Source organism: Cladophialophora bantiana (genome assembly GCF_000835475.1).
Source record: "Cladophialophora bantiana CBS 173.52 unplaced genomic scaffold supercont1.1, whole genome shotgun sequence".
Lineage (NCBI taxonomy): Eukaryota > Fungi > Ascomycota > Eurotiomycetes > Chaetothyriales > Herpotrichiellaceae > Cladophialophora > Cladophialophora bantiana.
This window is the reverse complement of record NW_015971575.1, coordinates 400,659-425,114: the sequence shown is the minus strand read 5'-3', so window position 1 is coordinate 425,114 and position 24,456 is coordinate 400,659. Positions and strand designations below refer to the sequence as shown.

The 24,456-nt window shown below is 51.9% G+C and overlaps 10 protein-coding genes across 10 annotated transcripts; 8 read left to right on the top strand and 2 right to left on the bottom strand.

Annotated features, from left to right (window-relative positions):
- Positions 1–47: 47 nt before the first annotated feature.
- Z519_00151 (uncharacterized protein) lies at positions 48–1,500 on the bottom strand (the record flags this gene model as incomplete). Its single annotated transcript, XM_016757910.1, has 3 exons — positions 48–1,041; positions 1,098–1,205; positions 1,265–1,500. 3 exons carry the CDS (start codon positions 1,498–1,500, stop codon positions 48–50), a joined length of 1,338 nt encoding a protein of 445 aa, XP_016625159.1.
- Positions 1,501–2,158: 658 nt separating this feature from the next.
- Z519_00150 (uncharacterized protein) lies at positions 2,159–3,277 on the top strand (the record flags this gene model as incomplete). The annotated part of the gene is made up of 1 exon (XM_016757909.1): positions 2,159–3,277. The coding sequence occupies one exon, from the start codon at positions 2,159–2,161 to the stop codon at positions 3,275–3,277; it is 1,119 nt and encodes a 372-aa protein (XP_016625158.1).
- Positions 3,278–3,966: 689 nt separating this feature from the next.
- Z519_00149 (uncharacterized protein) lies at positions 3,967–7,783 on the top strand (the record flags this gene model as incomplete). Its single annotated transcript, XM_016757908.1, has 6 exons — positions 3,967–4,238; positions 4,289–4,733; positions 4,793–4,888; positions 5,677–6,560; positions 6,614–6,674; positions 6,734–7,783. The coding sequence occupies 6 exons, from the start codon at positions 3,967–3,969 to the stop codon at positions 7,781–7,783; spliced, it is 2,808 nt and encodes a 935-aa protein (XP_016625157.1).
- Positions 7,784–8,837: 1,054 nt separating this feature from the next.
- Positions 8,838–10,325, top strand: Z519_00148 (uncharacterized protein; the record flags this gene model as incomplete). Its single annotated transcript, XM_016757907.1, has 3 exons — positions 8,838–9,125; positions 9,173–9,958; positions 10,014–10,325. 3 exons carry the CDS (start codon positions 8,838–8,840, stop codon positions 10,323–10,325), a joined length of 1,386 nt encoding a protein of 461 aa, XP_016625156.1.
- A 1,106-nt stretch (positions 10,326–11,431) lies between these two features.
- Z519_00147 (uncharacterized protein) lies at positions 11,432–12,580 on the top strand (the record flags this gene model as incomplete). The annotated part of the gene is made up of 1 exon (XM_016757906.1): positions 11,432–12,580. The coding sequence occupies one exon, from the start codon at positions 11,432–11,434 to the stop codon at positions 12,578–12,580; it is 1,149 nt and encodes a 382-aa protein (XP_016625155.1).
- Positions 12,581–13,433: 853 nt separating this feature from the next.
- Positions 13,434–15,180, bottom strand: Z519_00146 (uncharacterized protein; the record flags this gene model as incomplete). The annotated part of the gene is made up of 2 exons (XM_016757905.1): positions 13,434–14,468; positions 14,521–15,180. 2 exons carry the CDS (start codon positions 15,178–15,180, stop codon positions 13,434–13,436), a joined length of 1,695 nt encoding a protein of 564 aa, XP_016625154.1.
- A 901-nt stretch (positions 15,181–16,081) lies between these two features.
- Positions 16,082–17,737, top strand: Z519_00145 (uncharacterized protein; the record flags this gene model as incomplete). The annotated part of the gene is made up of 3 exons (XM_016757904.1): positions 16,082–16,377; positions 16,437–17,013; positions 17,075–17,737. The coding sequence occupies 3 exons, from the start codon at positions 16,082–16,084 to the stop codon at positions 17,735–17,737; spliced, it is 1,536 nt and encodes a 511-aa protein (XP_016625153.1).
- A 1,294-nt stretch (positions 17,738–19,031) lies between these two features.
- Positions 19,032–19,837, top strand: Z519_00144 (uncharacterized protein; the record flags this gene model as incomplete). Its single annotated transcript, XM_016757903.1, has 4 exons — positions 19,032–19,086; positions 19,191–19,330; positions 19,402–19,530; positions 19,595–19,837. 4 exons carry the CDS (start codon positions 19,032–19,034, stop codon positions 19,835–19,837), a joined length of 567 nt encoding a protein of 188 aa, XP_016625152.1.
- A 729-nt stretch (positions 19,838–20,566) lies between these two features.
- On the top strand, positions 20,567–22,319 carry Z519_00143 (serine-tRNA ligase; the record flags this gene model as incomplete). The annotated part of the gene is made up of 6 exons (XM_016757902.1): positions 20,567–20,598; positions 20,623–20,750; positions 20,799–20,869; positions 20,934–21,095; positions 21,161–21,642; positions 21,695–22,319. 6 exons carry the CDS (start codon positions 20,567–20,569, stop codon positions 22,317–22,319), a joined length of 1,500 nt encoding a protein of 499 aa, XP_016625151.1.
- A 577-nt stretch (positions 22,320–22,896) lies between these two features.
- Z519_00142 (40S ribosomal protein S1) lies at positions 22,897–23,909 on the top strand (the record flags this gene model as incomplete). The annotated part of the gene is made up of 3 exons (XM_016757901.1): positions 22,897–22,910; positions 23,015–23,125; positions 23,261–23,909. 3 exons carry the CDS (start codon positions 22,897–22,899, stop codon positions 23,907–23,909), a joined length of 774 nt encoding a protein of 257 aa, XP_016625150.1.
- Positions 23,910–24,456: the final 547 nt, after the last annotated feature.

Below are 24,456 nucleotides of genomic sequence, written 5' to 3'. Positions count from 1 at the left end.
AGCTGTGTCAGGCCTTTGGATATCCTTCAAGACGAGATCTGAAGATTTCACTTGAGGGGCGTGTAAGCGTCCCACTGATCCCACTGGTGGTCATTGAGGTACATTCCCACACCTTTTCCATCCCGTTTCCAAATCTGACCATCTTTCATGACGAAGTCCACCTTTCGTAAAGCATGCTTATCCTCCCGTGGGTCTGAATCGAGGGCGATAATATCGGCTCTCAACCCTTTGTCAAACCAGCCGAATCGCATTCCACACAAATCTCCTCCACAAGCCTCCCAGCCTCCAACAAAGCAGGCCTCCAAGGCATCTTCCAGCGGGAGACCAGCATCCCGCATGAGCTCTATCTCTCTGACCCCCTGACCATGGGGATAAGGACCAGTGTCTCCTCCACAAGCGAACCGCACACCTACTTCGTGAGCCAGCTTCGTCTGCCTCTTGATCTCATCGAATCGGCGATGATGAACCCGCTCACAGACAGCGAGGGTCGGACAAAACACGGTCCCTTTCTCTTTCATTAGTTCAAACAGCTCCTTGTCGGCGAAGTAGGCGTGTTCAATGGTATGCACTCCGGCTTTGACGGCGATCATGGCTCCCTCGATAGTTCCGGCGTGACATGCCACAGGCGCCTTACCCATTTTCGCTTCCTGAACAAGAGCCTCGACCTCTTCCTGTGCGAAAACGAGAAGGTCCGGGTTGGGGTCCGCCGGAGGGTGCGTCACACCAACAATATAAGGATGTTGCTGTGCTGGAGGGTATCGCATAATACGGCGGCGATAATCGGCAAAGTATTTGATCACATCTGCACCGGCGGCTAGGCGGCGCCTCACCGCCGTTCGTACGTTATCTGGACCATCGACCGCCTCGCCTCCCATCGGCAAGCACACACCGCCTGACGAGTTCTCGGTGCGAGGCTCATATGATCCCGTGCTGGCTAGTGCGCGTGTGGCCACGAACATTCGCGGTCCAGGTGTCAGGCCGCGGTTGATGCAATCACGCAGTTGGGCGTCGCCTTCTCCCATTGATTCCGAGCTTAGATCACTGGATCTCGTCAGTCACATGGAACGCGAAGACCGCATTGTGAGGGCGAAGCTCACCGATAGGTTGTGTAGCCCGCAAGCAGAGCCGTTCGGCAGTGGTTGGCGGCGCGGACTATTCGTTCGACAATGCTTTCATCGCGCTTCTGGAGCAGGGACGCACGTTCACTATGTTCCAAATTAACCACTCGCAAATCCTGAAAATTTGATAACAATCACAACCGTACTCGTATGAGTGAAGGAAAACATGTGTATGCGCATCAACAAAGCCCGGCATCACAATCTTCCCTCGAAGGTCGACATCGCCTTCTGGCACAGATTCGCCTAGGGATCCTGGTGCTCGTTGTACGACTTCCACGATCAAGCCGGACTTGGGGTCGACAGTGACGGAGACATCTTTAACGAATGCCTTCTTCTTGGGGTCAAAAAGAATCGAGGCGTGAACAGCATATGGTGTTGTCATGGCGGCTGCGACGCTTGAGCTTTGACCCGTGTAGGAAGAATGGGCACCTCTTTGTAGATGGCATTCATATTTTTTTTATTTTTTATTTTGCAGCAGCATTTGCCAGTGTCCAAAGGTCACCTTTTCAAACCGATTGCTGCGGTGAGGGATCTACAAGCCTACCGGAGATACCATGCTACTTCGAGAACAGTTTTCCGACTGACAAAGGTCGAGACCGCGATACAGCACAAGGTACACATTTCTGGGCCTCCTCAACGGTGGAAGCCTAGCTCGATGAGCAGCTCCTCGCTCTACTCCGACATCTTGGCCCCATCGAAGGCGCAAATAGCGGAGAAGCATGGGTCGGTCACAGTCGCTAGGGCGGTAGACGAAAGTTCGCTCTCCTCCGTCCGAGGCACGGGCAGTCTTTGGGGTTGATGGGTTTAGTTAGCACGATGAGTCTCTGCTCGCAAGCACTCCATTCATCGTGGTCACTGATGCAGTCTGATGAGGTCCAGAGTCGACTTTGCGCTTCATTGCGTATCGATTAGAATCCATCCTTTTTCAGAGATTTTATCATGCGGTCGCTATCTACGCGTTCGCCAAGGTACAAAAGACCTTGTTGCCATCAAGTCTGCAGATCCAGATTCAGAATTATGTTGTGAAGAACTTGGTCATCATGTCAATATCTGTCCTTGCAACAGGAGACATCGTTATCACAGACAAACTCAGTCGCCCGACCGGCAATGGAACCATCTACGATAGATTGCGGAGGGCGGATTCGTGCTTTGCAAATCTCGAAATGCCATTCAGCAAGGATGGGTACCCTGCTGAGAAACTTATACCTCTGAAATGTGATCCTGCTCAAGCCGATGTCATCCGCGAACTTGGCATCGATGTTGTTACGTGTGCAAACAACCACGGTATGGATTTTGGCTTCGAAGGGCTGCGGATGACTTCCCAGGCCCTTGACACCGTTGGTGTTGCCCACGTTGGCAGTGGAGAGAACGTTTTCGAAGCCTTTGCGCCTGTCGTTAAAACACTGAATGGTGCGAAAGTGGCATACATTGGGGTCACAACCACACTACCGAACGGCGCTGGGGCTGGGAGGTCACGACCTGGACTTGCGGGCGTACGGGTCTTCAGCAAATTCGTCGTCGACTCCGTCACAATCGATGAGTCTCCGGGCATGGCGCCGTTCGTGGAGACGGAAACATATAAACCAGATGAAGAAATACTTCTGAAGACCATTCGTCACGCGAAGACCCAGGCAGATGTTGTCCTGGTAGCGATCCACTGGGGCGTCCCCTACGGATGGGTCCAAAACAGTCAAGACGAGATTGCAACCTATCAACAGCCTTTGGCTTATGCTATGATCGATGCGGGCGCATCTGCGATATTTGGGCACCATCCGCATGTTGTACAGGGCGTGGGATTTTACAAGGGCTCTCCCATCTTTTATTCCTTGGGAAATTTCATCTTTAGCAACAGCATCGTTACTCCCTCCGATGGGTGGCGGAACTACCCCCCATATAGCTGGAGCAGTCTACAACAGACTTTGTCCAATATCGGGGCTCTTGCCAAAGTTTCCTGGGCAGGAGGAAAGCTGGCGAGCTGCTCACTCGTTCCGGTCACCCTTGCTGAAGATGGTGAACCTCTTGAAGCTAGAAGCGAAGATGCTGAGGTGCTATTATCCCGATTGAGCACGCTTTCGAAGGATTGTGGAATCGAATTTGACCTGAGGAAGCAAGAAAGAGGTTACGAGATCCTCATCTCCAAAATCCAGAGTGTTAGATAGAGCGAACGCGCCGACTTGACTCAATGTTTGCCGAACTTCTAACCGTTTCCTGGGGCTGTGCCTGGTCGAACGCCCCATGCTGCTCGCAGTCCTGAACTTTAGGACGGATGCGAGACGATTTTCGCCTCTCTGCCCTGTTATTGTCCTATCTACAGGCTGTAACCAATCTAGAATCGCCAAATCTAACACCGCGCACTTCTCTCAAGAACCCTTGGGGGGTGGTGGACAAGGCCCCGTGCAGGTGGACTAGTCTGTCTTCTCTCCAACGTTACCGAGCACTCGGTAGAAGACGACGGTTGCCCTAGCTCGAGTAGTCTATTGAAGGCTATCTCCGCGGCTAGTGCCAGAGGTGGCAAGGTGATCTCAAGCCACGAACTAAAACCTTTGGCGGCTTCGTCTGTCATGACCTGCAATTCGATGAAATGCACTCGGCACCAAGGAGTCTGGTTGAATTGTCAGCTCGGCCCGTGTATGGTTGTGCACAACATGTTGCTGATCTACAAATGCCACAAGACCTCAGACATTAATGGCGAACGCTTCCAAACCCCTCTGTTGAAATATTGAGCTGATTTGTAAAAGCATTCGATATCGCCTCCTATATACGCAAACCTGATAAGAAACGGGAGAGCCAAGTGAACAACACAAGGGTCGAGATTGGGCATTGCTCCTTGGAATTGTCTTCACAGACCATGATAGAGGCAAACACATCGACAGTCCAGGTGGACGACGGCGTCAAGTTGCACGTCAGACTTCTCGGGGGCGATTCGACCGGGACGAAACCTCTACTCATCGGCCTTCATGGCGCACCAGGAATGTTTACTCACGCAGAACCGGAGGCCTGCTTCAGTCACCTCTCTTCTCTTTTCCGAGTTCTGGTGTTTGATGGCAGAGGAAGTGGTGCTTCAGACATGATCGGGCCTTACTCTCATGAACGCTGGATGAAAGACATTGAGTACCTCAGGTGCTTGGGTGTGCCACAGAGATATGTTGCATGACTAACTGGTACGGCAGGGCATGGGCAGGAGCAGAGACGTTTGTATTGGCCGGCCACTCATATGGGGGCTTTGTGGCCCTTGACTACGCCGTCAATTATCCCGCTCGTCTGCGTGGCTTGATATTGATAGACACCTGGACAGTTGGAACACTCGGAGCAATGGGAGCTTTGGCGAACATATTGACGTCGGATAGAATCAAGGTGGACAAGGCCCGTCAGATCCGAGTTTGGTCGGGCAACCTCCTTAGCGACACGGACTTTGAAGAAGCAATTGCAGAGATGCTCCCCTTCTACGCCCCTCCCGAAGACCCGTCGAAGAAAACAGCTGGCGACACGGGTGATCAGCCTACGTCTGCAGCGTTCTTCGGACCAGGGGGCCAATTTCATTCCAAGACCCAAAACTGGGCTTTCAGTCAAAACATGCCGCGCTTCGACGTTCGACAGCGACTCAAGGATATCACGGTAGGCATCTTCCTGCCCTCCTAATCACGATGGCTGTTGACTGTCTGACAAATGCTCAGGCTCCTACATTCGTCGCTGTTGGGCGCCATGACTATGTTACACCTGTGAGCTTCGCGGAGGAGATTGCCAGAGAGGTCCCGGATGCGCGGCTGGAGGTATTTGAGCATTCAGGACACAGTCCTCAATCGGACGAACCCGAGAAGTTCCGCGAGGTTCTACTAGATTTTTTGAAAGCTAGGATTCTATGAAGTATGTCCACGTACACGGTATAACCATAAGGACGGTGGTATAGGAAGAAGCTCGTGCCAGCAAGCCGGGGCACTTACGTACCCGGTTGGCAGATACTCAATTGAGGCCCCTTTCTCCATCAAATCGCTCTTCTGGCCCGGTTAAAATGCCCGTACTCGGCATGACTTGGATGAGTGAGTTAGTTCCGTGCAAGTGGGTGAACTGGGGTCAGGGAGGCTCCTCCGCCCTGTCCCGAAGCGGGCCAGGCGGGCCCAAAAAGCAATGTTTTCTGTACTCGGTAATATAAATGGGTGTTTGCTTCCACAATAACTGCACCACACTTCTCCTATGTCTGATTGATGCTGTATATGCTCGCCAATAGTGATTATTCATCCCGCTGGTTGAGACCTCTTGCAGCGCCTGAGGAGTTATGCCCTGCCGTGCTGCTATCTATCTTTTGACTTCTCGCTCCACACGGAACTGACACTTGGATACGGTTTGACACTGTTCACGAGCTGCCTCGCATGAAGGAACGCCCCTCGATGCCGGCCTTCGTCGTGCGCAGTCACCAATCTGATATCGATGGCGTCCACCTCATCCGACCCTTCGAAGAGACACCGCCATAGCAAAGCCTGCGCACGCTGCCGGAAAAGAAAAATACGAGTACGACCCAGTTTCTTGACCTCACACGCTTCATTCTCACGAGGGCTTCTAGTGCGACTTCCATTACCCGACGTGTGGCGCATGTTCGGCTGTAGGGGCCACATGTTTGGGCTTTGACTCTGTCCATGGGGTCGACAAACCTCGAAGCATTGTTCGAGATCTCGAAGACCAAGTTGGACGTTTAAGCGTCGACCTCGCCGCCGCAAAAAACCAGACCTGCAGCATCGGGGACACTGTTGGTGGCACAGTGGAGAGACTGACAACCCGCCTTGCGATAGTGACCGTTGAACCCACGGGGCGACCCCGCAAGCAGGAGCAGCTTCTTCCGCTTGTTTCGAGTTATTTTCTCTCCGACTCGCCATTACCATATTTCAACCGTCAAGCCCGGGATGCTACGAAGGGTGCCGAACCTCAGGTCCAGTCGTGGCGGGCCATGGCGATTTCTTCAATCCCTCGCCATGTTGTGGACGCCATGTTAAAACATTACTGCGAGACATACCGCCCGCAGTACCCTTCGATTGGAGAGGACGACCTGTACAGAGCCAGAGACAAGATGTACGAGAGTCCGCAGCTTGTTGGCTACGATGCGTTTGTGATTTATATCACGTTAGCCATCAGCTCAAATACGCTCATGCATATAGATGAGAAACGGGCCGCAACAACTACGGACGGCCTGTGGGCCACGGCCATCGTGCACCTAGAGCAAGTTGGCACCACAAGCTCATGGGAGCGCCTCCAGGCCTTGCAGCTCCTTACCCATTATGGGTTCCTGAACCCCCAACATGTAAACGTCAGTCACTGTGCTGCTGCTGCTAGCAGACTGGCCTTCCATTCCGGCTTGCATGAAGAATTGCCAGTGTCGACCCGGATGAAACCGGAGCCTTCCATTCTGAATGCTCGACGAAGGATGTTCTGGAATGCATATGGTATTGACGCGTGAGCAATTCCTTTGTCGTTATGTTGTGCTCCAACTCTGATAGATCCGGTAGCGCAGCTCATAGCGTCCGCTGTCAACCTTTTAAGTGGTCAAGACCTGAGATCACGGCCAAGGTACCTACCAGCTACTCCCACGCAGACTGTCATCGAAGTCGACTGACACCCAAACCCAGTTTCCTGATTCCGAGTCTCAAGCGATACCAACACACTCTGCTCATATGTGGTCGTTACGAGAGATCGAGTGTGATATCACCTTAGGCTTGTACTATCCTGTCTTTGCACACCAAGCTTCCAATGCCGATACTTCTTTCGAGTCCTGGTATATAAGCATACAAGCGCGGCTGGAAGACTGGTATCAGGCCATTCGCCAAAGCGTCAATCTGACGGAAAAGATTGAATTCCATGAATTGTTGTTTCAAATTCAGGTTTTAAGGTTGAACCGGCCTTCGCCTCGTTATCCTACGCCAACCAAGGAGATGCGTAAAAGGGCTGTCAAAGCGTCTATAGCCTTGATCAAAGAGTACAGCGTGCTCGATCGGCTCGGCAAGATGTTCATGCTGTGGCACGCTGCTCATTGTGTCGTCGAAGCCGGTGTCTATCTACTTTCGTCTGTCTTGACGGGCATCGAATCCAAAAGCCAAGATCGCCGACATCTAGGAGGAGAGGACATCAATATTTTGGCCAGATACATCAAGACATTTCCGAGTCTCATTTGGAAAATATCTCGCCGCTGGCCGAGCGTTATGCCCTACGCCTCTACCCTGGAAGCCATTTCCGCCTCAGTCTTGGAGAATTTGCACCAATGGTCAGATGGACAAGACTCATGGAGCTCTGACTTCGTCTCCCTGAAGGAAAAGCTTGATCAACTGACCCTGTTCTCCCCAACACCATCCAAAGAACAAGCTCCAAGAAGTTTTTCACCACAGTCCGGCGAAATCGACCCGTACCAGGGATTAAGTACATTCTCTCATTTGCCGGGGCAATCTTACGCTATTTCTGAATCTTCAAATTTCCAACTGGCAACGACCGGAGAGCTTTCTTCGGTCAATTCCGGCTGGTTGGGCAGTCAACCGGGCCTGGAGCAAAGCGTTCCTGTTTTTCCAGAGTCCTACGCCCTCGAGTACGGTGACCCAATGGCATGGGACTTTTCTGGAATAGATTCAGAGGAGATTTTCGCTGCACTACTTGAGCAGGGACAGTCAGATACCCTGATGCTTCAATGACGGTACCTTCGACACACCGTCAGCTTGTTACGAGTCATGTTCTGTATGGCAATGATCTAACATGGATCTTTAAGCCTTTGACATCAATAAAGCCATTAAGAATAGGACTTGATATACCTCCACGAGCTTGTCGTCAAAGCTATCGCTTCCACTGTCTAACTTTCGAAGAGATCTATGGCAGTTGTTGACACTGCTACTTGTTGCTTCGTGTTGGCTGCCTTAGGCGCCGTGGGGCTTTCCATCAGGTCATGGTTTCTAGTCTTCACTTTCATCTTGCCACGGGTGTCTGAGTTGTTCGCCTGCTTGAGACAAGGGCCGGTTGAGAGGATTTTGTCAGCCTTACGGCCCAGGATCTCCATTTGATCTACCGACCAATTCTCAAAGTGGGCAACAATCGTCATCCACAAACCATCCTGCAGAATGCTCTACCATTACCCATGAAGCCTGCGATGGAAATTAGGGTAATACCAGCTACAGAACATGCGTTGAACCTAGACCTTGCCTCTGACGGAGACAAGCGAAGTATACTGATCGAGAAACGTTCTCTTGCGTGCAGCGGATTCGGCGCCACTCACCATGCTCGTTCTAGGCGATGCTATACGAGGTACCTAACTGCTAAGGTAGCGGGAGGCGGCTATCAGCGCGAGGTCATCACTTATCAAGGGGGAGTCCCGTGCCCATTATCTGAGGACCTCCCTCCAGGCACGCTTTTCGAAGGGTGAAGATGCAAACGCTGATGGTGGTATGTCTACCGAGCGTCGTGTAGACTCAGCGCCGTCCTTTTCACCACAATGTCGCCAGATGGAGCTCTGAGTATGATGGGTGAAAGATTCTGGGCGCCTGCAATCTTGACGCCCTCCCTTCATAAAGGGTCAACCCTCCTCTCACGACAGGTGGAAGCCCACGATTTGTGCATCTGGAACACTTTGGTTTTCCATCATGGCTCTTAAAATTCCAGGTCTCCCACCCCTTCATTTGCACTCTCCATATTGGCAAAAGAAAGTTCTCTCGGATGTCAATACTCGCATATTTACTGACGTGTAACAGTGTCAATATGGGAGTCATCATAGGCTTGACCGCGGGACTCTATCAGGCACTCAACCTACTTGGCGCCGGTGGTGGCAAGCCGAGCTCCTATGAAACCGTGCAAATTGTGAACAGCACACTTTGCGCCATTTGGTTTTTCTCCTCCGCTTTTGGTGGCACCGTGCTCAACACGATTGGGCCTGCTCTATCATCCTGCATTGGTGTCATTGGTTTCATCCTCTACGTCGGCGGACTATGGTATTTTGATGCCACTGGTAGGAATTGGTTTGCAATCTTTGGAGGCGTTGCCATAGGTGTGAGTCCAAACATCCACTTGAATTTGTTCCGCTGCTAAGGAGGCAGCTCTCCGCTGGCCTGATCTGGGTTACCATGGGATCGATCGCCATGTCATACTCGGAAGAACAGGAACGAGGCTCGTTCATCACCATGTCGGTCAATTTACAAGCCGTAGGTGCGGCCATTGGGGGACTCATTCCCCTCGTCATCAATCGCAACCGGACAGATGTTGCGGGCGTTCCAACGGCTGTCTATGTCATCATTCTGGCCATGATGGGCGTCGCCTGTCTTCTTTCTTTTGTTCTGCGAGATCCTTGGAAGATTGTCCGGGATGATGGGACACGACTCTTCACAGTCAAATCCCGTGGGTGGATTGAAGAGCTGAAATCTAACCTAGAAATTTTCAAGGACTGGAAACTCCTGGTCATGGTTCCAGCGTTTCTCCCTTCAGAGACTTTCCTGGTTTACTCGGGCTCGGTCAATGCTTATCACAACAATCTGAGGACAAGATGTCTCCTGTCTTTTATGGCAGTCGTTTTCCAGGTCCCCTGCGGCTATGGATTACAGAAGATCTTGGACCACAAGACCTGGCCTCGCCGTAAGAGAGCATTCATCGGACTCGCTGTTGTGAGCACGCCGCTGATAGCTTCTTGGACCTGGGAGATCATACGCGTTCGTGACTATGACCGGCGCAACCCACCAACCAATCCTCTAGATTGGAGTGAGCCACGATTTGCTCCTATTTTCATCCTCTTCGTGATGACTTGGGTGTCGAGCGTCCTGTTTCAGTACATTATTCTCTACTTCCTCAGCGCCATGACAAACTCACCTCGCAAGTCAGCCGTCTATGCGGTGAGTTCCTTCTCCTTTCTGCCTTGAAAATGTCTCGACTAATGATGGCACGAAGGGGGTCTACAGAAGTTTTCTCGCCGCCGGTGAAGCCATCTGCTTCGGTCTCGACTCCATCGCTGTCCCCTACATCAAGGAGGCTGGTACGATCTTTGCGTTCTACGCTACTGGGGTGATCGTCTTCATTTACTTGGCAGTCTTTCACATTACCGAAACCGAATATTTCACCGGCGAGGAGGGTGTGGTCATACCCAAGCATGTCGTCGAAGAAAATCCTGAGAAGGCAGCCGATGCTCATGTCGAGATGACCACTGCAGGGCCCCAGCAAGAAACATTCCATGAAGAGAGCCACAAGGAGCCGGCGGTCTAGAACTCGAGGCAGCTAACCGGAAGCTTGGGCCTTGCCACTATAGCCAATACCTCAAGGAATATATGCTGGTCTGCTAGTCCATCCCCAACACATTTGAGTTCGCCGAGTCGCCGTGTTGATGTTGGAGATGTTTTTGAAATAAAAGAAACGAAAGAAAAAGGCGGCTAAGTATTCGACGTTATAGATGTGTATACAATATCCTACGTCGGAGATGTGGAGTCGACGTTACTTGGCCAAGGGCGAGCAAAGGACCCCTGGTCGACATGCTATCATGAATCTGACGTACAGCACGAGTCGAGACTGAGCCGATATCTTGCCATTATGGTTGAGTTTGCAAGCCTGACACGGATATCGATGTTTAGAGACCTCCTGACTGACAACTAACTCGCGTCCGCCGGGGCATCTCATCTGACGGTATTTGGACGGGGATAAGCGACGAGATAGGGCCCTCGCAACGGAGCGACTCCGTTGCACGTTATGCCACTCTACCCCTAATTGCACACCTGGAACTTTCCCAGAATCCTTGGCCCGAAGCTCATAGGGCTTGATCGGTCCGTTTTCAGACCTGGTGGTAGCTTAACCAACATTCATTGCAGACCTGAACTTGGACGCGTTTGGCCCAAAACAAGACGGACTACAATCGTCATCTATTCTGGTAGTTCTTGATTTTGACGACCCCACCCGCAAGTGGGCCAGTGGGTCTTTTTCTAGGTTCGGTTAGATTCACAAAATGGACAAGGTACTTCCAGATCAACTTCAACGTAATTCATCTGTCACAACGAAACCAATCGTGGCTTAAAGTGTTTGGATACAGCGCTCGGATTGGTCATTCTTCCTGAGCAGCATATGTACCTGTGTGAATGCGCAAACAGTCTAGGTAGAGTGCAAAGGTCATACAGGTTGAAGACATCGGAATGCTGATCAGCGAGCTCAAGCGATTCTCGCCCTTCCTTAGTTATATTTGTAAGGGTCGAAAACACGTATCGAGCATTGAGCCCCACCACGAAGTATAAAACTCCTTATCAACCTGTCTCGCAATGCTTCAACGACAGAGAAAGACACATCGACCTTCGTCCTCTAGACAATATCTTCGTCAATAGCTCATCATGGCTGGCGAACGACTGTTCTCCCCACTGCAGCTTGGCAATGTCACGCTCGACCACCGCATCGTCATGGCACCACTGACGCGGTATCGAGCGGATGAAGACGGCGTTCCAATCGATATTGTAAGAGACTACTACACTCAACGCGCCTCAACTCCGGGCACTCTCATCATAACCGAAGCGACACTCATAAGCCCCCGAGCATCCGGTATAGCCAATGTGCCAGGGATCTGGAACTCCAGACAGATTGCTGCCTGGAAAAAGATCACAGACGCCGTCCACGAGAAGGAATGTTTCGTTTTCCTTCAACTCTGGGCGTTAGGCCGACGAGCTGACGCTCAGCTCCTGCAGTGTGCTGAGGGAGGCCCCTATCCGGTGGTCAGTGCCAGCGCAATGCCTGCCGAGGACGGTGCCCGAGCGCCCCACGCCCTGACGCCAGACGAGATCCAGCTTTTCATTGACGATTTCGCTTCTGCGGCCAAGAACGCCATGGCTGCAGGTTTCGATGGCGTCGAGATTCATGGAGCAAACGGCTATCTTCTTGACCAGTTCCTCCAGGACGTTTGCAACCATCGTACCGACAACTATGGCGGAAGTATTGAGAACCGTGCTCGTTTCGGACTGGAAGTCACCCAGGCCATCATCACGGCGGTCAGCGACAGCAAGAAGGTCGCGATTCGGCTATCCCCATGGACTGATTTCGACGGCAAGAGAATGGTAGATCCGGTGCCTCAGTTTTGCTACATGATTTCCGAGCTCAAGAAACTTGGTCTCGCCTACTTGCATCTCGTCGAGAGCCGCTATGCAGGGGACGTGGCGACAGCCTCCTACCACGTGCTGACACGACGGAATGATCCATTTATCAAGCTCTGGGGACCACTGACTCCCATCATATTAGCTGGCGGGTTTACGCCCGAAACAGCAAAAAAGGTCACCGAGGAGCTTTACGCAGACTCAAACCTATGCATTGCATTTGGGCGGTTCTATATCAGCTCGCCTGACTTGCCGTACAGGATCCGCGAAAACATCCAATTGAACCCTTATCTTCGAGAATCATTCTACTTGAAGATGAGCCATGTGGGCTATACCGACTATCCGTTTAGTCCCGAATTCATAGTTGCTAACGCGCAGAAGTTGTCCGGCTCCCTTTGACGCTGGGTTAATGAGATGCTCTTTACATGATCTCCATCCCAAATGATGCCGCAAACTCATCTTGATTTGCACTCTCCCGGGTTCCGACTTAGACAATCGGAGCTGTGGTTGGTGCTATGCTTTTTGTCACATCCCCCCCCGGATGACCTCCGTAGTGCCCCAAAACAACACCACTCAACTTTCGAGCGGTGTACGTCGTTGGCAAAGCACAAAAAGCTGCCGGCCCTCAGATGTAGCCGAACTCCTTGAGGATCTCTGATGCCGTGTACGACCTTTTGGCTTCTCGCGACACGGCGAGGCCGGCAATCAGCGTCGTGTTAGCGCCAGCGCTAGGCTAAGTGCGTGCTATCACTTAGGCCATTTTCATAATGCGGGTCGGCTGGGCATCTGAGCGCTCCTGAATCCTGATATCGATAGCAGCCAAGCTCCGAATTGTACAGCGATCCATTCGTGGCCTGGGAAATCTCGTGGGCTATAACCATTGTTTGCAGTCCGGCCTCGTGAGTGGTGACAAGGTGTCTTGCTTCTCGGGTGTTTGATTACGCATCGTCATGAACTCCCGTGGTGATGAACTACTTGCGCGAAGGGATGGGTTTTAGGGCAGCTTCTGTTGCCGGCACCACATTTCAACAACGTCTTATCCTGCGTTGAGACCGAGTGTCACATATGGCCATCGAGCTTCCGACGAATTTGTAAGTTCCATTTGGTATCTTCCTACCCCTTTGTCTGATACACGGCGTTTGCTAAAGTTAGACCTGCACTATGTGTTTTCGGTGACGCCTGTCAGACCTCTCCTTTGCGGCTGAAGTGACAGAATTCTCCTTTCCCCAGTCGATTCGAGGCCTTCTGCAGCTTACTGTTGCGTGATTTGGGTTCTCTCCCACCAAAACTTACATTGCTCATCGTAACAAGTCTCAAGAGTTAGCTCGGCTGGCGTCCCAACGTCTCCTCCTATCAGCTCCCTATTCCCTTTACCCAGGATCATGGTGAGAGGGCGATCAGGAGTGTACGGCTCCCACGTGGGACGATGCTTGTACCTCCCGCGTAACTTATTCGGATCGCCACCGTGGCAGATGAAGCTTGTCATATAGGCATGGAGCATACCCGCCACTTCCTCTTGACCACGAGACAGTGAAGTTGTGGCACGATCAAAGGTTTCGTATCCCAAGTTATCCGCATGGGCGGCACCGCCATAGAGCGTGGTAAATACGTCCCAGTGGTAAAGGTACACCGGGGGCGCGTCTGCCATCGACGAGGCGAGATGTGCTGTTTGCCGGACTGGTGCAATAAGAGCGTACTGACCATATGCGGCCTCCGCGCGCATGTACTCTGCTCCAATGTCTTTACCCGTCCTCTCGTCTTGGTATGTCGGATCCCCAGTCAACGGATCTGGGTATAGGTCATTCAACCGAGCAATGTCTTCTCCAGGTAGGCCTGGAAGTAGAGTTTGCATGAGCCGAGTGAATTGTTCTGGGTGCGATAGCTTCCGATCCACGTATAAAGACCCTTCGTTTGTACAAAATCCGGTCATAATGGGAATCTTGTAGTACTGCCCGCGGTGCCAGCTCTCTAGTGGTGGCTGTCGAATGATGTCTCCATCTATGACTGGACGGAAAGCCCACTGCATCGTAGGCTTGTATTTGTCGAAGACAGCATCCTGAGCACTGGTGATCGCGGATAGGGGTAATTTGCGTAGGTAGGCAAAGGTGTCACGAGCCGTAAGGTCTTGTGGACACCCTGCGTGAGCCAGAAAGTCTGTAAAGTACTGTTCGATAATTTTGGAGTTATAAGGGCGGCAATCCCTTGTGGTGGCTGAACCCGACTCAATTATAGCTCGGTGAAAAGGGCCAGGATTTTCATCGCTATAATGAAGAATAAGATGCCCAATCTACATTAGCATTAGAGAATGTCCACTTCGATTTATCTCATCTTGTACTCACAGATATTGCTCCCGCGGAAAGTCCAATCAAAGTCACGTTATTCTTATCGCCGCCAAAGGCTTGGATATTTTCCTGCACCCATCGAAGAAGGAGTCTTTGATCTTGGAAGCCAAGATTGAGAATTCCTTCCTCCGCCGATTTTTGCGAGGGCAGGAAGCCAAGCGCTCCAACCCTATAATTGAACGAGACTGCTATGAAGGGTTCTTCAGACCAAGCGACCATGGACGTAGTGTTGTGCATGGAGGAGTTTCCGCGATTGAAGGCACCCCCATGGATGTAGACCGCTACTGGCAGGAGGTGCCCCTTGCTTGACTCGAGCCTCGGCCTAAAAACGTTGACGGTCAAGCAATCCTCACCGTAGACCAGAGGGATACGGGGTGGAATCAGGGGGTTTCCAGGGGCTGCTCTACCATATTCCGAGGCGTCGAAGATTGCCGACGACGGCTCGACCGGGACGGGTGGTCGAAATCGAAGGTCTCCGACTGGAGGTTGAGCATAAGCGCAGCCCAAAAAGCACTCTACCGGCTGAGGTAAGCCATCCGTTTGCACAATTCCCTTCAGCCTGCCTTGTGGTAGAGTCACCAATGGTCGATGGAAGTCTTCCGAAATCGAACGAGTTGTCTCGTTTTCTGACTTTATTGAAACCCCGACGTTATTCATTGTTGCACCAATCTAGGGATCATAAAATTGGTCGGTATTGAGAAGGAAGAGAAGTTCTATCTGTGACAGAAAAGCCTTCAAATACCCCTTCGAACACCCTGTTGACGGTGTCGGAGTGCCAAGAGGTCTCCCATATTACCCAATCGAGTTAGTCCCACACCCATCCGTCTCCGTAGGCAGAGCCGACATCTACCCAAGACAAGGGGATCGCACATAGCGCGAGCTGATCATTATGTCTGCTCGCCGGATAAGAACAGCGCCATCGCCGCGCTTGACCTGGGTGATTATGCAATCACGGCAGGAAGCTCCACGACACATTTTGAAGGCAACCCGTGCTTAGTTAGCTTTGATTCCTACAATTTGCTATTCTACTTCTACTACCACCCAGCGTGGTCTCCGCGATCACTCCGCGTGATAAGCAGTTGCTGATACAATATGCGGGGACAAATGGCTCGAGAAGTTTGACAACGGAGTTGAGCCGCAGACAAGGAACAACGCTAGGTTAACCCCTTCCTTCCAGAGCCAGTGGTTGGTGAGGACCGAGGTTGCACGACCAACAATCTGTACGATACCATGGAGTGAGCGACAAAGTCGTGGAAGAGGTTCGATCCAGCGTTGATACCAAGGTAATTTCCTCTTTCTAGACGTACTGTGTGACATTTCTCTAGTCTCTAAGCTGCCTCCTCCAGCCTCAGGGCCCTTGGCAACAGAGACGGACGAGTCTCTGCACAGGTCCGGGGAACTCTCAATCGCTTGACCATATATCCCCACGACTCAGCTATAAAAGAGCAATCAGGTAAAGACCTCTCCAAGTCCACATTCCCGAGCATTTGCTCTCCGCAAGCCCAAAATCTGTGCTCAATCCGACACCTCTATGCAGGTTGGCATATTGCCAGCAGCAATGCCCTGGACGTCAGATGACCTGAAAGGTGGCGTGGCTGCAGGAGAGCTCTTTATCGAGGAACAACCTGTCAAGGTCGCCAAAGAGGCCGATGCTGCTCTTTCTTTCACTTTGGGAGAGACATTGACTTACGATGAGGTTGAAAACAAATGTATCCGGCGCACCATCGATCGTCATATCATCCCGTGGATGTTCTTGACTTTCATGGTGCAGTATTTTGACAAGACGCTCCTGAGCTATTCTTCAGTCATGGGCATCATTGAAGACGCCGAGCTAACATCCTCAGAATATGCCTGGTAGGATGCCTCCTACCTATGCTAGACCAGGGTTAAGTTGTGCTGATCAGATCTTGCAGGTGCGGATCCATCTTCTACTTTGGATACCTGGCATTCGTCTATCCCCACAATCGATTGATGCAACGCTTTCCCCTTGCAAGATATCTATCCGTCATAATAGTAGCATGGGGTGTGGTGCTTTGCCTTCACGCAGTTTGCACCAATTTTGCCAGTTTGATGGTGGTTCGATTCATCCTCGGCGCTCTTGAAGGAGCCGTCACGGCCGGTTTCGTGCTCGTCACGGCGCGATGGTATCAACGTGACGAGCAAGCAACACGAACCGCATTTTGGTACATTGGAAATGCGGCAGCCCAGATTGGAGGTGCTGCCCTCGCATATGGCGTTGCGGCAGGATTTCTCGGCAACCCCAGCATCACATTTCCCGGCTGGAAAGCCTTGTTCATCCTTTCGGGTGGTCTCACCTGCATCTTCGGCGGCTTCATGTTCTGTTCCTTCGCCGAATCTCCTCTTACCGCCAAATGGCTCAATGATCATGACCGACACATTGCCATTGAACGTCTTCGAGTCAATCAACAAGGTATCGGTAGCAAGGTCTTCAAATGGCCACAATTTCGCGAAGCGTTCACAGACCCACGGGTAAGCGATTGACCTGACACTGGATGTCATCTTTGAGCTTGCTGCTGATAGTATCCTCCAGACTTGGTTGTGTTGTGTTTTTTGTGTCCTGTGGCTGATTCCATCCGGAGGCCTGACCGTCTTCTTTGCGTTGCTCATCAAAGGTTGGGGATTCGACTCCAAAACCACACTCCTCATCAGCATGCCCAGCGGTGTGACCCAAATTGTCACGAATCTTTTCTTTTCGTACCTCGCCGGCAAGCTTCGAAATCGCATGTTGACGGCGAGTTTGGCTATCATGCTCAGTATACTCTCTATCGCTATCATGGCCGGTCTGTCCAGCCACGGCCCGACAGCTTACCGCATGGGCCAATTGGTTGTTTATTATATCATCTTGGGAAATTCTCCGTCCCCTCTGATTCTGATACTCAGCATTGTCAGCACCAACGTGGCAGGATACACAAAGAAGACGACAGTCAATGCATTGATCTTGATCGCTTACTGCGTCGGTTTCCTGATCGGACCTCAGACGTTCCACGACCCTCCATACTATATGAAGGCAAAGTATACTATTCTTGGTGTCTATTCGGCCTCTCTGCTGTGTATCTTGGGGCTTTGGTGGATCAACTGGCGAGCGAACAAAAGGCGAGACCTTAACGCCGCCGAACTTCCACCTCAACCAAACGGCCAGGAATTCTTGGATTTGACGGATAAGGAGAATAAGTATTTCCGTTACGCGATTTAACGCTTGAGGGCGATAGGATCTGATCATGCAAAAGACGGGCGTCCAATTTTGTCATCCTAATTCTGGGTCAAAAGCATTCCAATCCGAATGGTTAGGGGTGCTTGGCGTACAGTATGTTGCAGAGCAGGTTCAAGAGTCACGTGTCTAAGCGAGCTGTGTTCGAGCATGGGTTACCTCGTCTGATACCCTCGTACGCCCCCTCTTCGTCTGGCTCGCCTGTTTAGATCGATGCCGGCCAGCGGCTCCGGTCGTTTCCATTTGATGTTGGTGTGAGTATACGAGGGTTAAGTTTAGGGCAATGTCCGATTTTAGCCGGTAGCATGTAGTAATTACACTAACAAGCAGGTAGGAATTTAGGCAGTAGCGTGAGGGCTGGCCGATCGCCAGGGACCAGATTAGGCTGGTGAGGGCCTGGGCATGTTTTGCTCCGGCAGTCCTCAGGCAGTGCGCAAAGGAGTGCTTAGCAGAGAGCGTTCATGACGGGCGAGCAAAGGGCGGTATCACCCTTGTCCCAATCCGGGCTGAGGCGCGAGCGGTTTTTGCCTACAGTAGGTAATCATCTTGGCGGCGGGGAAGACACCTTGCACACCTTTAGTGTGCGCAGGGCTCATGTGTTGCGACGTTTCCCCGCCGGTAGCGAATACATACTTGTACTAGGATTGTTCGTGGCCCAGAAGGCCTTCGGGCGAAAGCAAACAAAATCAAGTCCGGCCGTCATGCTTTTCCATCTTGCATGCTACAACCTCGCAAAATGTCGGTGAAGTTGGGGCCTAATGAGCCCAGGTCCTGGTTCCCGGCTCCCGGCTCCTGGCTCCTGACTCTTCGCCGTATTCCTCCTGCTATAGCCTTTACCGGCCTATACGTACCGTCCCTTCCCGATCCTCATCCCATCACTGACCGTACTGACCGCACTGACATCACGGCGACACGGCAAGCGCGGCGACAAAATAAACCTTCTCACGCTGTTTCTCGTAACCGTTTGGTCCTTGGGTACTTGGGGCTCCGCCGCAGCCCGTCATCACCCAGTTCTTATTACCTATTGCTTTGCTCTATTTTGGCTCTCGGCTTGTACGCGATATCTACCATGGCCTTACCTTGTCCGTCGCTTTGACACTGGCGATCATTTCTTACTTATCATTTTCCTCTCCATGCCACTTTTGGCGCTAGAAAAGCTGCACACCATTTTTCTGCGCGAACTAGGATCTGGGCTGGGCTCATACGGCCCTGACGCCATACTCTCGTTTTCCCTTCGAGGAAAAAATTAGAAAAATACACCCAGATTTTCTGTCAAACCATGGCTCCGTCCATCAAACAGCGAAAGATTGCTATTCTGGGCAGTAGATCTGTCGGTCAGTCCCCTCCGTCTGAGTCGTTGTTGTACTGCGGAACAAGATCCAGGCCAAGGCGAAAATAGTAGGGCCACAAACTGACACTTCCCCTCCCCGGAGCGCAGGCAAATCCTCGTTGACCGTCCAATATTGCGAAGGGCACTTTGTGGAAAGCTACTATCCCACGATTGAGAACACGTTCAGCCATGAGATTGTCTACAAAGGCCAGACATTTCTCACCGAAATCATCGATACTGCCGGACAGGTACGAGGCATCATTCTGCAAGAGGATATGCGGACCTTTTTAGAGGAGGCTGACGCTTGGTCGGGGCACAGGACGAATACAGTCTCATGAATTCGAAGCTGTATATCGGTATCCATGGCTACCTTATTGTCTACTCGGTGGCCTCAAGGCAATCCTTCGACATGGTGAGGATAATTCGGGATAAGCTTTTGAACCATCTTGTACGCCACCGTCAACGAAGCCTCTTCACCCTCCCTTCAAAGCCATGCTGACGTCTGCCTTCAGGGCGCCGAGTCGGTTCCCATCATGATCGTCGGCAACAAGAGCGACGTCGACGCCAAAAAACAACGCAAAGTTGCGGCCGAAGAAGGGCAAAAGCTGGGCCAGGAACTCCATTGCGGTTGGATTGAAACCAGCGCACGGAATAACACCAACGTGGCAAAAGCATTTGAGATGATGATTGCCGAAATCGAAAAGTCGCAGGAACCCGACAAGCCTGCGGGCGGTGGGAAGTGTGCAGTGATGTGAAGAGCAGCAGTTGCACGACTTGTGAGGGTCGTCGAGTGGACAGCGAAGCCCACCGCGCCGCCTGGGGCTGTTTGATTTCGGGGAGTTCTCTTCTGTCGCTTCGGTTCTGGTTGTCTCAATATGTCAGATCGGGCGTTCTTGTGGCTGGGATGCTTTTGGCCTCAGTTGGGCATTGGGAAATATCAGGATAGACATCGATGTGTTTTGCTTTGCCAATAGGCGTTCGGTTTTGGATCGGTTCCCGTCACACTTCCATTCCGCGGGACGAAGGGAGGTGAGCGCGTCTTCTCAGAAACGAGAAATGGTTCAGTCGCTCGTAGAGCGAAGGAGAATGTTTGCCGGGTCGGTTTTGCTAAATCCTACGATAGACGAAGAGATGGAATTGGCTATGGTTGTGGCACAACAGCTAGGATAATATTACCCTGTACTTGATATTCTTCACCATCCGACTCCCTTGTTTAGCTGATGCGTCTTCAATTGTTGCTGTTAGGCGTCTACTGTTTACTGTTTCTGAACTGGCACATGTTATTTCCATCGTCGGAGTGGCTCACGAGGCTCCGCAAATCTCGCGGGGTTCATTCGAAAGGGGCACAACCCATTTTACTAGGGGGGTCGACCACCTGTCTGGAGTACCACACATGCTGCTGGCAAGGACAATCATACTCCTACACAGCACCGTCGGTTCTAGTCCCTTTCTTTGCTTCTAAATCCTGCGCATTTCCTATCACCATGATTGAAGTCCAAGACCTCATTGTCTCCAGGTAAGGCATTTCTCACAACCTCAGGGCGCAGCTTGGCTCACCGATCCGTAGAGGGGGAGATCCCCAAAAAGTTATCGACAGCCTGCAAAAGCGGTACGCCCCCACCGAAATTGTCGACGAGGTCATTGCACTCTGGAATGATGCATATCAGAGTCTGTTTCCCTACCTCTTGGGGGAGCCGCCCTAATTCGAGGCTACAGCGCGTTACAAGGCCAGCCAATTCGGCGCAAAGATCAATGCGGTCCAAAAAGAGATCGGGCAGCTGAAGAAAGTCGGTGGACCACCTTCGTGGATACTTTACGAGGACCCCCAGACTGATGGGCTGAGGTGTACAGGCAAAACAAGATGCGGACCACCTGCTGCAAGAAAAGGCGAATCTAGAGAAAGAGAAGAAGAAGATCGAAGAGGAAGCCACCGAGAAGGAGAGGTTGAGAGACCGCAAGTGCAAGTTGATTGGCAACTACGTGCACGACTCGGTGCCGGTCAATGACAACGAGGTCAGTTGCGGCCAGTCCACATGCTGCGGGCAAGAAGACGGACGCTCACTGACATGGACGTGTAGGACTTCAATGAGGTAGTTACGAAATGGGCACCTGAAGGCTTCACGGAAGAAAAGCGTGACTGTCTCTCCCACCACGAAGTCATGACCCGCGCAGAAGTCTACGATGGCGAACGAGGCGTTAAACTCGTGGGCCATCGAGGGTACTTCCTTCGAAAATGGGGGGTTCTGCTTAACCAAGCCCTCATCAACTACGGCTTACATTTCCTCGTCTCCAAGGGATATGATCCCCTCCAACCGCCATATTTTATGAAGGCAGAGTACATGGCCAAGACCGCGCAGTTGGAGCAATTCGACGAAGAGTTGTACAAGGTCATTGAAGACAAGGACGCAGAAGACAAGTTTCTTATTGCGACATCCGAACAGCCCATCTCGGCAATGTTTGCAGACGAGTGGTTGACGGAGAAGGACCTGCCGAAGAAGTTTGCAGGCTACTCTTCGTGCTTTCGCAAGGAGGCCGGTGCCCATGGGAGAGATGCATGGGGGTTGTTTCGCATTCACCAATTTGAGAAGGCAAGTCCTTTGAATTATCTCTAGAGAAATCCGCTCAAGTGTGCTAATTGGCGCCGTCCAGATCGAACAATTCCTCTTCGTCAAACCCGAAGAATCCTGGCAAGCCCTGGAAGACATGAAGTCCATTGCCGAAGAGTTCTATCAGTCCTTGAAACTCCCTTACCGTGTTGTGGCGATTGTCTCGGGCGCACTCAATAATGCGGCGGCCAAGAAGTACGACCTGGAGGCTTGGTTTCCCTACCAAAACGAGTATAAGGAACTTGTGTCCTGCTCGAATTGCACGGATTACCAGACGCGGGAGCTCGAGATTCGGTACGGACAAAAGAAAGGCGCCATCGACGCGAGAAAGACATATGTTCATGCCCTGAACGGGACGTTGTGCGCCACGGAGAGAACCTTGTGTTGTCTGGTGGAGAATTACCAGAGGGAAGATGGCATTGAAGTCCCCGAGGTGCTAAGACGGTACATGCCTCCTGGGACGCCGGATATCATTCCATACACAAAGGACTTGCCAAAAGATACGGTCTCGACAAAGGGGAAGCAGCCAACAAAGCCAAAGACCGGAGGAGGTGCTCCTGAGGGTGGCCCCAAGCGAGATATGCCGGCGGTGGAGAATGTCGCGGATAAGATGAAGGACATGAAGGTATAGGAGAGTGCAAATACGAGCGATACGTATGATCTGATTTGACGAGCGACGCACGCATAACCCCAGCGGATGGGAATGGGCTGAAGAGGAAAGAAAGCTCCCACCAAGAGTGAGAGAATAGAGGTTTCATCGGGCGTCCACAGAGGACTGTCAAGGGTCGAGCCAGAGACAATAGAGCAAGCACACAAAATGCCTCGTCATGGTCATGCAGCAGCTAAAGTCGACCCAAACATTCTATGCATTGATCTTGCATCTGGAAAAGCAAGCATCACCCTCTTCGAAGCCCTTGAATGGGCTCGAGATGCTATTCAGGGTTGCGCCAATCAAGGGGGGCATTAAATGCCGAGGGTTGAAAAGTGCTTCACCGTAGTTGTTTTTACGCCGAAAGCCAAAATGTTCCGCAATATTGAGCGCCAAGAAAATATTTCCGCCCACATACCGCAATCGACTGCGATATCAAAACTTCTCGCCCTGCCCACCCTTCGTCTCTACCTAATTCCACTCACCATCAGCAACCTCCTCCGTTGCCTCCAATCGGACCTAGACAGCTTCATTCTGCGACAAGAGACCAGTCGCAACCATGGCTGTTGGAAAGTAAGTCCAGCCCGCCGCCCGCAAGTCATCGTTGTCCACTGTGGGACGGGGAAGCGACAACTTCATGAACAGCAGAAACTGACAACTTTTTTCTTGTTCCCCAGAAACAAGCGATTGAGTAAAGGAAAGAAGGGGTTGAAGAAGAGAACGCAAGATCCCTTCACCCGGAAAGATTGGTATTCGATCAAGGCTCCGTCCACATTCAACCAACGAGAGTACGTGCATCCCGATGTGCCCCCAGCAGCATCCACCGCAGAGAGACGGAGAGGAAACAAGGGAGGAAGAATAAAATCAAAACTACACAATGAAAAGCCCGGAGGAGACATCTATTGACATTTTGGTTCTCATAGTGTCGGCAAAACCCTGGTGAACCGCACCACGGGTCTGAAATCCGCCAATGACGCCCTGAAAGGCCGCATCTTCGAAGTCTCCCTTGCCGACCTCCAGAACGACGAAGACCATGCCTTCCGCAAGGTCAAACTCCGGGTCGACGAGATCCAGGGGAAGAACTGCCTGACCAATTTCCATGGACTGGACTTCACCTCGGACAAGTTGAGGAGTTTGGTGAGGAAGTGGCAGACGCTGATCGAGGCCAACATCACTGTCAAGACCACGGATGACTACCTTTTGAGGCTGTTTGCGATTGCTTTTACCAAGCGCCGCCCCAACCAGATCAAGAAGACTACCTACGCGGCCACCTCGCAGATCCGGGCCATTCGCAAGAAGATGACGGAAATCATCCAGCGCGAGGCCACCAGCGTCACCCTCGCTCAATTGACGGGCAAGCTCATCCCCGAGGTCATCGGGCGCGAGATCGAAAAGTCCACCCAGGGCATTTACCCGCTGCAGAACGTACACATTCGCAAGGTCAAATTGTTGAAGGCCCCCAAGTTTGACCTTGGCGCGCTGCTGGGCCTGCACGGCGAGAGTGGCCAGGACGACGAGGGCAGGAAGGTCGAGAGGGAGTTCAAGGAGCCCGCGCCTCTGGAGAGCGTCTAAGCTGGGGGAGTGCACAGGGGTTTCGTTGGCGTGTTACGATGAACGGTGTGGGGAGAATGCTTCTAAAAGTCGTCGTCATTGTCGGGGGAGAGAGGAAGAGGAAGAGAGCCCCAGGAAAAAAAAGAAAACGAGCACATGATGATGGCCTTGGAGGTCCCTAGGAGAAAAGAAGACAACCCCCCAAAAAACACGAAAAGCATAACTAAGAAATCCTTTACGAGCCTAAGTTGGGGTGGAGGGGGGTTTTTGATGACTGAGAAAGAGTGCAAGACAGAGAGGGGCGTGCATTGAACCGAAGAGGCTCCTTCTCGCCCCTCGCTCTGAATGTGTGCCCCAGAGAAGGAAGCATGAGAGAGCAGTGGTAGCTAGTTACTTGCTTGCCCCTTTCAGAGGAAGACAACCAGAGGGGTCTTGTGAAGACATACCGATGCAGGTGCTGGAATGGGATTCGTGCTACAAATGTAGACCACTGGGCATAAACAGGCAGGCATTAGGCACGAGGCAAACGACGCCGAATGGCACAAGCATAAGCAGAAGGCAAGGTATT